Raw genomic sequence first — 13,171 nt, forward strand, 5'->3', positions numbered from 1 at the left:
TTTGACACTAATATGAAATAAACATATATCCAATAAGAACTACTGTTAAATACTCAGTGAAATTCATAGTGGTTCTTTTCTCCTCAGACCTAGCAATGATGGGTTACACTAATGGGAACAAAAACATAGTTATAGCAGAAACATATTCCTTGTGTCTCATACATTTCATATATTCATCATAAAGTGAGATCAAAATAATTTAGTTCAATAAATAGTAACTTTAGGTAGCTGAGACATAGGGGTGTGTGATATTGACAAAATGATATCTAAATATTTTCTGTGATTTTATCGATAATGAGGCAATATTTTTCTGAGTGTGTTATTGTGCTGGTATATTAAGGACTACCGTGGACAGCTGACTCATAAATGTTTTTGATATTCTTCATATTCTGTGAGGTTAGTTCACAGCAGTGATAGAAATTAATCTTTTCCAATAAGTTTAAATAGATTTTTACCTTTTATGGGTATTTTTATCTTTGTAAAACTATTTTTGTCTAAAAGTGTTTTAAAAATAAAACATTGAATACTGATATTTACAAGTATTTAAAAAATGAAAAGATAATTTAAATGTGAAATTAAAACCGCCAGTAGGTGGCAGCAAGTCATTGTTAATAAGTGAGTCATCGCGATTGAACCGAATCATTTAAACGGTTGATTGATTCATTCAGGAACAAAACACAGCATGTTGCTCAGAGACACAAAACAGTGCTGTGGCTGTGTTTGCAATGATTTTTGTTGGAGAAATAGAGCAAAAACAGGCAATACTGTCTAAAACACAAGTCCAGTTAATATTAACGTCTTGTTTATTGAACTGTTGTATAAAATCAATATCATATTTGTAATCATGCTGCTTTTTGGAGGGAAAACGGCACTCTTCGTGTGATGATGATTATGAAATGACATAAATGATATTTTCTGCCCCCATATCATATGTGATCACTCTAAATGCATTTTAAAGACTGAATAATGCGGTGAAAAACGCTCTGTAAATGTTTATTAATGTCAAATCCCACATCATTAAAACAACAATTACAATATTATCACAGACGATATATATCTCACACTCCTACCGAGAGACCAGTACGAGCTAAACTAGGTTATAAACGCCAGCATGACACAGTAAAGGAGTGAATTCACTGTTACTCTGAAAAATACAATGTAGTACATGAAACATGACTTAATAAATACAAAACTCAGTATACGTAGCATAACTTCAATGATAGAAAATCTGTCTGTAAATGATGTTCTGTCGTCCTTCAGCATCGGCTCCGCTCTCCCGCGCACAGGAAGTTGAATTCACTACAGTATCGGTTTCTCTCAGGCGCATGTGTGCACGTGTTTTCTGCTGCAAAGCTTGTTCAGCCAACACAGATTTTTCACTTCTGCTTGATAGATTGGCTGAGCACAATTTAATATGTTCGGTGAATGTATATTTTTAATTTTAACTTCACACCTTCAGCTAAAATTACTACAGTGCATTTTTTTGTTTTGGGACAATTATTGGGAAGCAATCTGTTGAGCCAATATTTATTTGTCAGTTTCCACAAGTTTTCAAAATGTAATTTTTTACAGTGTAGCAACAATATTCAAAATATCATCTATTGTGTTTGACAGAAGAAAGAAGGTCATACAGGTTAGGAACGACATGCAGGGAAGTACATTATAACAATTTATATTTTTGGGTGAACGATTCCTGTAAGAATCAAAATGTAAATGATCAAATACAGTGATTATACTGAATGTGCTCAAGACTAATGAATGTTTGTATATACACTAGGGGTGGCACGGTACACAAATGTCACGGTTCGGTACGTACCTCGGTTCGGGGGTCACGGTTCGATACAATTTCGGTACAACGGGAAAAAAAAGACATCTACTTTGCTCAGTTTCTTTTATTTTGATGTGAAAATGCTAAATATTATTACATGTTATATATATAAAATCTGTTTTGTTTTCATTGTGAGTGTACACAAATAAAAGCAGACCTTTAACTACAAGCAACAGCACAAATAAAAATACAACAGAGTAAAGATACAAATAAAATAATCAGTGATTTTCAGGGGTTTTTTTAGGTACAGAAATTGAAGTACGATTAAAGTAATCAAAAGGTAAAACAGCATTGCATATTTGACTGTATAAATTAAAGATTACTCTTTATTAAAGTTACAAAAGCGATTCAATCAAGAGCAGTGAGTGATTTCTTTGTTGTTGCTGTTTATTTAATATTAACTGTCACTTTAAGAGAAAGCACTGATACTGTACGCCCAGCCGGCTATGTCTGCTATAGGATACTTACCAAGACGGGCATTTTGACAGAATTTTGTGTGAATTTATCCATTAAAACACAATACTTCAGAGAGAGCTTCATATTTGCGCGCGTTCTGAGGCGCAGGTTTGTGCGCTTCTGATGAGCGCACGCACAAATCTTCTCACTGCGCGCGCGAGCTCGCGTCCTCTGGCTCTTAAATATTTGAGCTGGCAAAGCTTACATGACTTTAGTCCAAACACCGATATCAACGTGTGCTGTTCAGGTCCAGCCCGATCTCACGGCAATTCGTACATATTTTACGAGGTGGCGAATTCGTACGACCTCACTCGTACAAATTCATACGATTTTTGCTTAATCGTACGTATTTTACGAGTTGCCAATTCGTATGAATTTGTACGAATGACCTACACCTAACCCCGCCCCTAAACCTAACCGTCAGTGGGGTTTAGACAAATCGTACTAAATCGTACGAGTGAGGTCGTACGAATTAGCCACCTCGAAAAATACGTACGAATTGCCGTGAGATAGCGTTGTCAGGTCTCACCTGTGCGCGCGCTATCAGCACCCGGGTGATGACGGAATAAATGCTCATATTCCAGCATACGGCACTCGCATTGAACAAGAATGATTTGTCCACTTATTTTTATTTTTTTCCTTCTCATCGCTGTTGTTATAATGTACTGGGAAGCCAGAATGCGCATCCATTAACAGAAACATACATTAGCCGAACCCTATTTGTTTTACGTGTTATTTATAACAAACCACATGCGTTGTCAGAATTCAGTTGAACCGCGGTCCTAGCGCGTGCCGAACCGTGTGTGGAGAACCGTGCGGTTCGTTTTTTTTTCCGCGAACCGTGCCACCCCTAATATACACTTATAAACCATTAAACAACAAAGTATGTAAGTGTAAGCCAAAATTAAATGTACAGATCAATAATTACAAAAATTGCTTTCTCAAGTCTTTCTCCAATCCATGAATAACAGATTTACATGTACTCTGTGGCACCAAGACTTGTGTAATTTAATCAGTTGAAGAGTATTAAACTGTCCCAACACAGGCATAATCTCTCCTGTGTATGTTTTCAACATGACTCTAGTGTCCTCCAGTGGCTCTGTTGAGAACGCAGCCTGGAAATGTTTCTCAGATATGATACTCATGGCTGCGCCGGCATTCATTTCCATCATAATTTCCTTGTCATTTACATTAAACGTCTCTGTGAATGACTTTTTGCTGTTTTATAACTTCTCAGCGTAAACATGGGCAATTCAACTTCCTCTGCCTCCACATACTTAGTATTTTTCTCAGCATAAGGCTTTATTTTTCCAACTTCCATGTTTCCTCTGCAGGCTCTCTTGATGTGGCCAGTTTTCCTGCAGTTATGGAGGAATATATCTTTGAAATGACATACCTGAGCACTGTAATTTTTTCCATGACATCTATAGCACTTCTTCCCTCTTTGGCTGGAACGTCCACTTTATGCACAACAGCCGAGTGAGAGTCATGTCCTCTTAACTGCTGCGTGTATTTCTCAGCCGTCTCCATGCTCAGTGTGATCTCAAACACACGTGCAAACATCAGATTCGATTCTGACAACAGCCGTCGCTGGCAGGCTTCGTTGTGGCTTCCACTCATGAATCGGTCACACAATGCCTCGTCAAGCGCCTCAGCACTACTGAGCTACAGAGCCCCTATTGATTCAAATGCAAAACTTGTAAACATAAATATATCACAGACACTGAACAAAAATTACACACATGCTTATGTTAAGAAATGCATTAAAATACGAACGTTACATGTGAACTTCATGATTGGTTCAATTCATACCTTTACTAATCATCCATCCCTCTGTTACTGAACAGATAGATTCCTCTTTATTAATCACTTCCCAAGTCTAGAGAATTAAATCATAAGACAGACTCAGGGCTGGATTGGTAATTGGGCATACCAGGCATTTTTCCGGTGGGCCGACACACTGAAGGGGCGACAGAATTGTTTGTTTTTGTTGTTTTTGCCAAGGACCATCACACAGGGACAACGAGCAGCCAGTGGCCCATTGGTTTGTCTCCTGTACTGACAGCGTAAACCACCCAATGCTCTATAGACGGAGAGATGAAGTATTTTGCTCCACCTATATAAAGATCACTTCACCCCAACTTCTTCCTCGTCGGCTTTTCCCACGTTTTCCCAGCAGCTTTATCAAGAACAGGCTTGCTCTGCGGTGAGAGATGCGGCAAAAGAGCCAGGCAGAGGAGGAGAGGAGAGGAGTTGAATCGGTAAAGTGCTTGATAGGGACTCGCACCGGAGGCAGGCATCTAACCTATCCTAATGTGTGCGCGTGCTACGACTGTACAATACGTAAACACTTTTCAATAAAACTTAAATTCATCCTCCACGGTCAAGTCAAGTGTGTTCATAGAGGTTTCTATGGGCCAATGTGAATAAATAATAGCCTAAGTGCGTTAGACTGCATTAATAACTGTGTTAGCCTGCATATCAATGGCTCAAGCCTCTGTTATTAGCTCTAAAATGACGTTTTGGAAATTGAATCAGCTGTGTGTGTGTGTGGTGTGTGTGTGTGTGTGTGTGTGTGTGTGTGTGTGTGTGTGTGTGTGTGTGTGTGTGTGTGTGTGTGTGTGTGTGTGTGAGAAAGTGACAATTGAGATTCAAATTCATGAACATTCCGTCATTGTAAGTCTATGGGATTTTTTTGTCTGTTTTTTCGTCTGCTGTGTGAACATCGTAGGTCCGATCACTTAGAAAAGATACAACACTCCTCTCTTCAATGAGCCGTTCGATTTGACACCTCATTCATGGGTCTGTGACAAACAGTGAATGAACTTAATTAATCTTTATTTTTTCTCTTTCTCTCTGCAGGCTGTATAACTGCAGTATTGGAGAGGAAGGCTGTGCTGCTCTGAGTTCAGCTCTGAGATCAAACCCCTCACACCTGACTGAACTGAATCTGAGCTTTAATAAACCAGGAGACTCAGGAGTGAAGCTGCTCTCTGCTCTACTGGAGGATCCACGCTGTAAACTACAGAAACTACAGTAAGTGTTATTATATTATTAAACACAAAAACTGTGTGAAAATACTGGCAAACAAAAACATTTCATGTTAAAGCGATAGTTCACCCAAACATTAAAACTCTGTCGTCACATTAATTATCTTCAAGTTATTTGAATACAGTGTGACTTTCTTCTGTGGAAAATAAGAAAATATATATTTTTTTGTTTTGGGACAATTATTGGGAAGCAATTTGTTGAGCCAATATTCATTTGTCAGTTTCCACAATTTTTCAAAATGTAATTTTTTACAGTGTAGCAACAATATTCAAAATATCATCTATTGTGTTTGACAGAAGAAAGAAGGTCATACAGGTTAGGAACGACATGCAGGGAAGTACATTATGACCATTTATATTTTTGGGTGAACGATTCCTGTAAGAATCAAAATGTAAATGATCAGATACAGTGATTATACTGAATGTGCTCAAGACAAATTAATGTTTGTATAAACACTTATAAACCATTAAACAACAAAGTATGTAAGTGTAAGCCAAAATTAAATGTACAGATCAATAATTACAAAAATTACTTTCTCAAGTCTTTCTCCAATCCATGAATAACAGATTTACATGTACTCCGTGGCACCAAGTCTTGTGTAATTGAATCAGTTGAAGAGTATTAAACTGTCCCAACACAGGCATAATCTCTCCTGTGTATGTTTTCAACATGACTCTAGTGTCCTCCAGTGGCTCTGTTGAGAACGCAGCCTGGAAATGTTTCTCAGATATGATACTCACAGCTGCGCCGCATTCATTTCCATCATAATTTCCTTGCCATTTACATTAAACGTCTCTGTGGATGACTTTTTGCTGTTTTATAACTTCACAGCGAAAAACATGGGCAATTCAACTTCCTCTGCCAGATATATTCCTCTTTATTAATCACTTCCCAAGTCTAGAACTAAATCATAAGACAGACTCAGGGCTGGATTGGTAATTGGGCATACCAGGCCTTTTTCCGGTGGGCCGACGCACTGAAGGGGCCGACAGAATTGTTTTTTTTTGTTTTTGCCAAGGACCATTACACAGGGACAACGAGCAGCCAGTGGCCCATTGGTTTGTCTCCTGTACTGACAGCGTAAACCACCCAATGCTCTATAGACGGAGAGATGAAGTATTTTGCTCCACCTATATAAAGATCACTTCACCCCAACTTCTTCCTCGTCGGCTTTTCCCACGTTTTCCCAGCAGCTTTATCAAGAACAGGCTTGCTCTGCGGTGAGAGATGCGGCCAAAGAGCCAGGCAGAGGAGGAGAGGAGAGGAGTTGAATCGGTAAAGTGCTTGATAGGGACTCGCACCGGAGGCAGGCATCTAACCTATCCTAATGTGTGCGCGTGCTACGACTGTACAATACGTAAACACTTTTCAATAAAACTTAAATTCATCCTCCACGGTCAAGTCAAGTGTGTTCATAGAGGTTTCTATGGGCCAATGTGAATAAATAATAGCCTAAGTGCGTTAGACTGCATTAATAACTGTGTTAGCCTGCATATCAATGGCTCAAGCCTCTGTTATTTGCTCTAAAATGACGTTTTGGAAATTGTAATGAAAGGTTTATGAGGTGCGCAAGAGATTAGTTAAACACACGAGATTTCAGGATGGAAACATGACAAATGTCTTGAAATAAATGATCAAAACAATGTCTTGATGTGTGGTTGTGACTGTGGTAATGGTAATATGCCCACGACGCTGGAGCTTATTAATGGAACGGTCTCCATTCTCAAACAAATTAAGACGATTGATTTTTATTGACTGAACAGAAGCGCTTCTTGTGATAAAACACACTGTAAGGGTTTCCACTGATTACAAAATATTTCTGTTTGCTGGGGTGGTACTATTATATAGCCCTATTAATAAGGAAGAGGAGCCCAAAATATAGTTTTTCTGCTATTTATTCTACTTGTTGCAAAATAGTGGCAATTATCTGCACTTCAGTATTGTATTACATTATAAACCAGTATGCATTAATAACGTATTGAGTGTAAATTATCATTTTAATTCAGATTATTAAATGGATGCCACCTTATTGATACAATAAAGCACTCCCTACACCTACCCTAACCCTACCTACCCGATGCTGTATTTTCAACTTTCTGGTTATTTCTTTCATTTTTATTAAAAATAAATGCCTTTACGATGTGATATGAGATTTGAAAAGGGAGAAAAGTCTAGTCGATCGGGTCAAAAATCCTCCCATAAGTGATTTAGCATCTGCGCCACTGGAGCTGCTGGTCCATAGCAAAAGACGGGTTCAACCCCATAGCAGCTTTTTATAATCTTCACAGAGCCAATCACACGATGCTGGAGAATTAGTGTAAATAGACTCTCCGTTTACATTATCAAAGAACATTATCATTGACTTTAGTCTAATTCAAGCACTCTCAAAAACTCCCATTAATCACTGAAGTTGCTTACATTGTGAAATGAATATCTTGCTCACATCTTACGCACATCTGCACTTTGTTGTTTCTGATGAGAGAAATGGTCAGAGAGCAGAATTCATTCAGGGAGCGCTCACACTGAATAAAACACTCATCTGAACGCCTCTTATTGGTCATTGTACTCATGAGCTCAACAGAATCATGTGTGATTGGTTATAATGCGCAGTGCTGCAGCTAAAAACACAGCAGTCTCTGGCTCCGTGCCAGACAGTGAAGTTGAGCAAACACAGATTTGAATTTAGCACCGAACATCTAATCACACCGGTGTGATCGTTTATCAGAGACAAACATATATTAATCAGCTATTTGTGTCTTTTGGAAAATCCACTTCAGTAAACCGCACTCATAAATGCTACTGTTTCCTCTGTCAGGTTTGCACCTCTCTCTCTTAGATTCATCTTTCAGCAATTGATGTTATGTATTTATTATCTCTGAATTGGATTCTTATTATTTAATTATGTAGTAATTTAATAATTAGGGCCTGGACTCGATTAAAAAAAATAATCTAATTAATTAGAGGCTTTGTAATTAATTAATCGAAATTAATCGCATATAAATATTTGACCTGAGAACAGTGAGAAGTAAGTTTTTTCATATGGATTTTTAAATTTCCCATCCACAGGGCCAACCAAAGCGGTCTCATCAGCTTCTTTGTCCATGTTCACTGTGGTTTGTTTTTGTCTGAACGCTAGTTGGTGCTCCAGTATATTCGGTCCGCCGAAACTCATCCAGTGAGAAACGTTCCGCGGTGCAAAAATAAGTGCGATTAAAATGCGTTAAAAACAATTTAACGCGTTATTTTTGTGTAATTAATTAATCTAAATTAACGCGTGAAAGTCCCGGCCCTATTAATAATATATATATGTAGTAATGCACAATCATCATTTAATTAGTCACTTAATTATCTCATTAACTTTAACTCTTTGAGTTCTTGTGATTTGTCTTGAGACTTGTTTGTGACTTGAAAGGCATGACTTGGTTCCTCCTCTGGTGAAATCAGCTGCTGAGTTCATGGGTGGAATAAACATATGGCAGGACTTTTACTTTCTGACCCCTGGACTATCCACCTCTGTCTGTAATATATCTGCTTGTTTTACACTCTTTGGCCACCAGGTGCTATTGTGAGCAAATGAAGCCTCCAGAAATGAACCCTTTTGTAACTACTTGCTGAAAAGCTTAAAGCTTCATGAAGCTTCATCTCACCATCTCTACTTCACAGGACTGCAGAAGGATACTTTCTCCAAAACAACAAATATTACCCAGAATTCTTTGTTTTTTACAGAATTTTGCTGTTGTAATGAAAAAACAGGATGTTACTGTCAGAATATGGCCTTTTTACAGCATTTTTTTTACAGTGTATGTGTATTTATTTTTCCCCTTTTTATTTCTTTATTTTATTTTATATAATGTTTGTATAATATAATACAAACATTATGTGTGAACTGTGTGAACATCGTAGGTTCGATCGCTTAGAAAAGATACAGCACTCCTCTCCTCAATGATCCGGTTGATTTAACACCTCATTCATGAACTGAACAGACAGATTCATCTTTATTAATCACTTCCCAAGTCTAGAGAAATAAATCATAAGACAAACTAGTGTTACCATAAATCTGTTGTAGTTTCCTCTTGTTACGGTTTGCTGCAGGAGTTGTAGCAATGGGTTGTGAATCTAAAGGAACAAAAACTGATATGTTATTAAACACTAGCTAATAAACAGGCTATTAAACACACAATATATATTTTGTGGTTAACCTTGCACCCTCTGAGTAAGTTGAGACTGGAGAGTTTGTGATCGTGAGATTCATGACCTCCGGTCGGAGTCAGACTCAAACACAACATCGAGTCCCTGATGAATGAATAATTGAAAATATAGGATGTACAGAATAACTAGTTCAGCATCACAATCAGGAATCATGTAGATTGAGTTAAATTAATGTCTCAGCTGCTGGCAAGATAAAATCTCTATAGCACCGATCCTGGTGTGAGAGAGAAAAGCAGAGCTCATACAAACACACTCTCACCCTAAAGCTGAAACACAATCTCAGGGATCATTCATGTTCTTCACTCTCTGCAGGCTGTGTGACTGCAGTATTGGAGAGGAAGGCTGTGCTGCTCTGAGTTCAGCTCTGAGATCAAACCCCTCACACCTGACTGAACTGAATCTGAGATTTAATAATCCAGGAGACTCAGGAGTGAAGCTGCTCTCTGCTCTACTGGATGATCCACGCTGTAAACTACAGAAACTACAGTAAGTTATTGATGGAATGATGTAATTTATTATCTTGTATTAAAGCAGATCTTAGTGTATTTGATCTTTCTCTCTATTGTACAGTATTTAACAGAGGAAACTCCACAAGCTCCAAACAAGTGAATCAAAACAACACGTCCTGAACAAGACTGTCACCTGGACATTAATACTGATACTGATCCAGCAGTTTCATGTGTGAAGGATTTTGTTATTAATTTTTATTCAGCCTACATTTTTTTCCAGTCTCATGGGAACATTTGTTTAAATAATTAGATTGGACATACTAACTGCACTGTAATAATTTAGTGTGAAATTACAGTATACTCCAGGTTAATAACTACATTACTTTCACAGTAATTTCACAGTGGGACTTCTCTTGTATTGAACTGCACTCTCAGTAATGTATTGTAAACAAACAGCGTCATACTGTGTTTTGTGCTGTGCATATGTATGAAGGTCCCCAGCATGTAATGCAGCATGAATAAATCATGCTGTAGAGTTTTATTTTTTATAATTCTTGTTGGTTTTGTGTTTTAAGTCAGAAATTTGAATATGAATATGCTAGGTCAAAGACAACAGTATAGTATATGACAGTCATGATCACAGTTTACCAGCAGAGTGCTCCAGTCTCAAGGAGAGAGTTTGACATAAAACATACCGTAATAAACTAAATCAATTAAATATGTAAAAGATCAATTATTTATAAATAGATCTCTATTTTAACAGATCTAACTATGACCCCTCTGGGATTCACAAATCTTGGTAAATCTTTGCTTTAAATATTTTTTGCCAAGCTTTCTTCCAATGTATATTATTCAATAATTACTCTTTTGTGGTAACTTTTTTGTCATGGAAATAAAATAAAATAAAAAAATACTGTTTAATATATTTATTAAGACATATTGGGTCAAATATATCTTTACCCCTGAAAAGCACATAGTATTTTTTTTTTCCTGTGTTAAATTGTCACGGCAGAAATCAAGCGGAAGCAAGGATGCAAGTAACCAAAAAGGTTTATTTGGGTCAGAGGACAAAACACACCAATCACAGTCTCTCGGGTGGGCAGGTGGCGCAGGGACTCGACAGACAGCGTGCAGGTGATGAGTGGAGTAGGTGAATCCAGAGACAGTGTACATCCAGGTGAGACGAACCACGACGACGAAACAAGGACCAGGAACCAGGTAGCAGACGACACGGGAAGACACTCTGAGGACATCAAACAACGATCTGACAAGGAGAGGAAAGTGCGGTGAGACTTTATAGGTGAGTAGATTGGCAGCAGCTGGTGCGGGAATAGAGATCAGCTGGCGCGCTGATGACTGGAGTGAGCGGTCACGCCCACTCACACACACACACACACAGAGAACAACAATACACGAGACATGAAGAAACCAGTGAATTCATGAACCGTGACAGTACCCTCCCTCCTAGGAACACCTCCTGGTGTTCCCAGACTCCCTTACCTGTCGATTGTAATCATCAATAAGGGAGGGATCCAGAATGTCTCTAGCAGGCACCCAACTTCTCTCCTCCGGACCGTAACCTTCCCAGTCCACCAAGTACTGAAATCCGCGTCCCCTCCGCCTTGAGTCCAGAATACGATTAACCGAATAAGTGGGTTCCCCTTCTATGAGTCGCGGCGGTGGGGGAACCGGGGCTGGCGGATTAATACGGGCATAAAAGACGGGTTTGATCTTGGATACATGGAACACGGGATGAATTCTCCTGTACACTGGAGGGAGGTTGAGGCGGACTGCCACCGGGCTAATGATCTTGGTGACAGAGAACGGGCCAATGAATTTAGGAGCAAGTTTATTCGATACGGAGCGGAGAGGAATGTTCTTGGTAGAAAGCCACACTTTGGAACCGACGACGTATACGGGAGGTCTAGACCGGTGGCGATCGGCCTTGGCCTTGGTGCGCGCTCCCACCTGGAGTAGAGTCTCGCGGGCTCTAGTCCAAGTGCGATGACACCTCTGGACAAAGGCGTGAGCGGAGGGAACCGCGACTTCGGATTCCAGACTAGGAAAAATTGGTGGCTGGTAACCTATACTGCATTCAAACGGAGACAGGCCCGTAGATGACACTGGTAACGAATTGTGGGCGTACTCCACCATTGACAGTTGTTGGCTCCATGAGGAAGGATTCTTGGAGACCAGACATCGCAACGTTCTCTCCAAATCCTGGTTGGCTCTCTCAGTTTGACCATTGCTCTGGGGATGAAACCCTGAGGACAGACTAACCGTAGCACCCAGCAATTTACAAAACTCTCGCCAAAATTTGGACACAAATTGGGGTCCTCTGTCGGAAACCACGTCCGTCGGGAGGCCATGTAACCGAAAGACGTGGTCCACGACTGTTACCGCTGTCTCCTTGGCTGAGGGTAATTTGGGCAAGGGAATAAAGTGGGCCGCCTTCGAGAATCGGTCCACCACGGTCAAAACTACCGTGTTACCCTGAGAGGGTGGGAGGGCGGTGACAAAATCTAGAGCGATATGGGACCAGGGTCTCGAAGGGACCGGCAGCGGTTGAAGGAGCCCATCTGGGGGTCTATTGGAAGTCTTACCAGTGGCACAAACTGAGCAAGCCAAAACAAAACTGTGAACATCGCGAGCCATGAGTGGCCACCAGAATCGTTGCTTGACTAAAGATGTAGTGCGACTGACTCCTGGATGACAAGCCACATTGGAACAATGTCCCCACTGAATAACGTCGGACCGTAATCCCTCTGGCACAAATAACCGGTTCGGTGGGCATCCGACCGGAGGCGTTACCCCTTGTAAGGCCGTCTTGACCTTCGATTCGACCTCCCATGTGAGTGTGGAGACAATTAGGGTCTCCGGAAAAATGCACTCGGGAGTAGACGGGCGATCGGAACGGTCAAAAATACGTGATAGAGAATCGGGTTTGATGTTTTTGGAACCCGGGCGGTACGAGAGAGTAAAGTCAAAACGTCCGAAAAAAAGTGCCCACCGAGCCTGCCTGGAGTTCAATCTTTTAGCAGTTCTAATGTATTCCAAATTCTTATGATCGGTCCATACGATAAAAGGTACCCCCGACCCTTCTAACCAGTGACGCCATTCCTCCAATGCTAATTTGACTGCCAACAACTCTCGGTTACCAATGTCATAATTACTTTCG

At 39.9% G+C, this 13,171-nt stretch overlaps 1 protein-coding gene across 6 annotated transcripts in view; it reads left to right on the forward strand.

Moving 5' to 3' along the window:
- The window catches only part of LOC306874642 (NLR family CARD domain-containing protein 3-like), a 183,660-nt gene that overhangs the window by 13,609 nt on the left and 156,880 nt on the right, over nucleotides 1-13,171 (forward strand). For 3 of the 6 annotated variants that reach the window (XM_079424805.1, XM_079424798.1, XM_079424806.1), the window contains 3 exons: nucleotides 5,147-5,320; nucleotides 9,857-10,030; nucleotides 10,115-10,883. The exons of the other annotated variants lie outside the window; for them this stretch is intronic. In XM_079424805.1, the coding sequence (XP_079280931.1) occupies nucleotides 5,147-5,320; nucleotides 9,857-10,030; nucleotides 10,115-10,121 (355 nt within the window). In that variant the 3' untranslated portion in view covers nucleotides 10,122-10,883. Of the gene's footprint in view, nucleotides 1-5,146; nucleotides 5,321-9,856; nucleotides 10,031-10,114; nucleotides 10,884-13,171 lie in introns of those variants that run through there. 6 annotated transcript variants of the gene reach the window in all.

Source organism: Barbus barbus (genome assembly GCF_936440315.1).
Source record: "Barbus barbus genome assembly, chromosome: 9".
NCBI classification, from domain to species: Eukaryota; Metazoa; Chordata; class Actinopteri; order Cypriniformes; family Cyprinidae; genus Barbus; species Barbus barbus.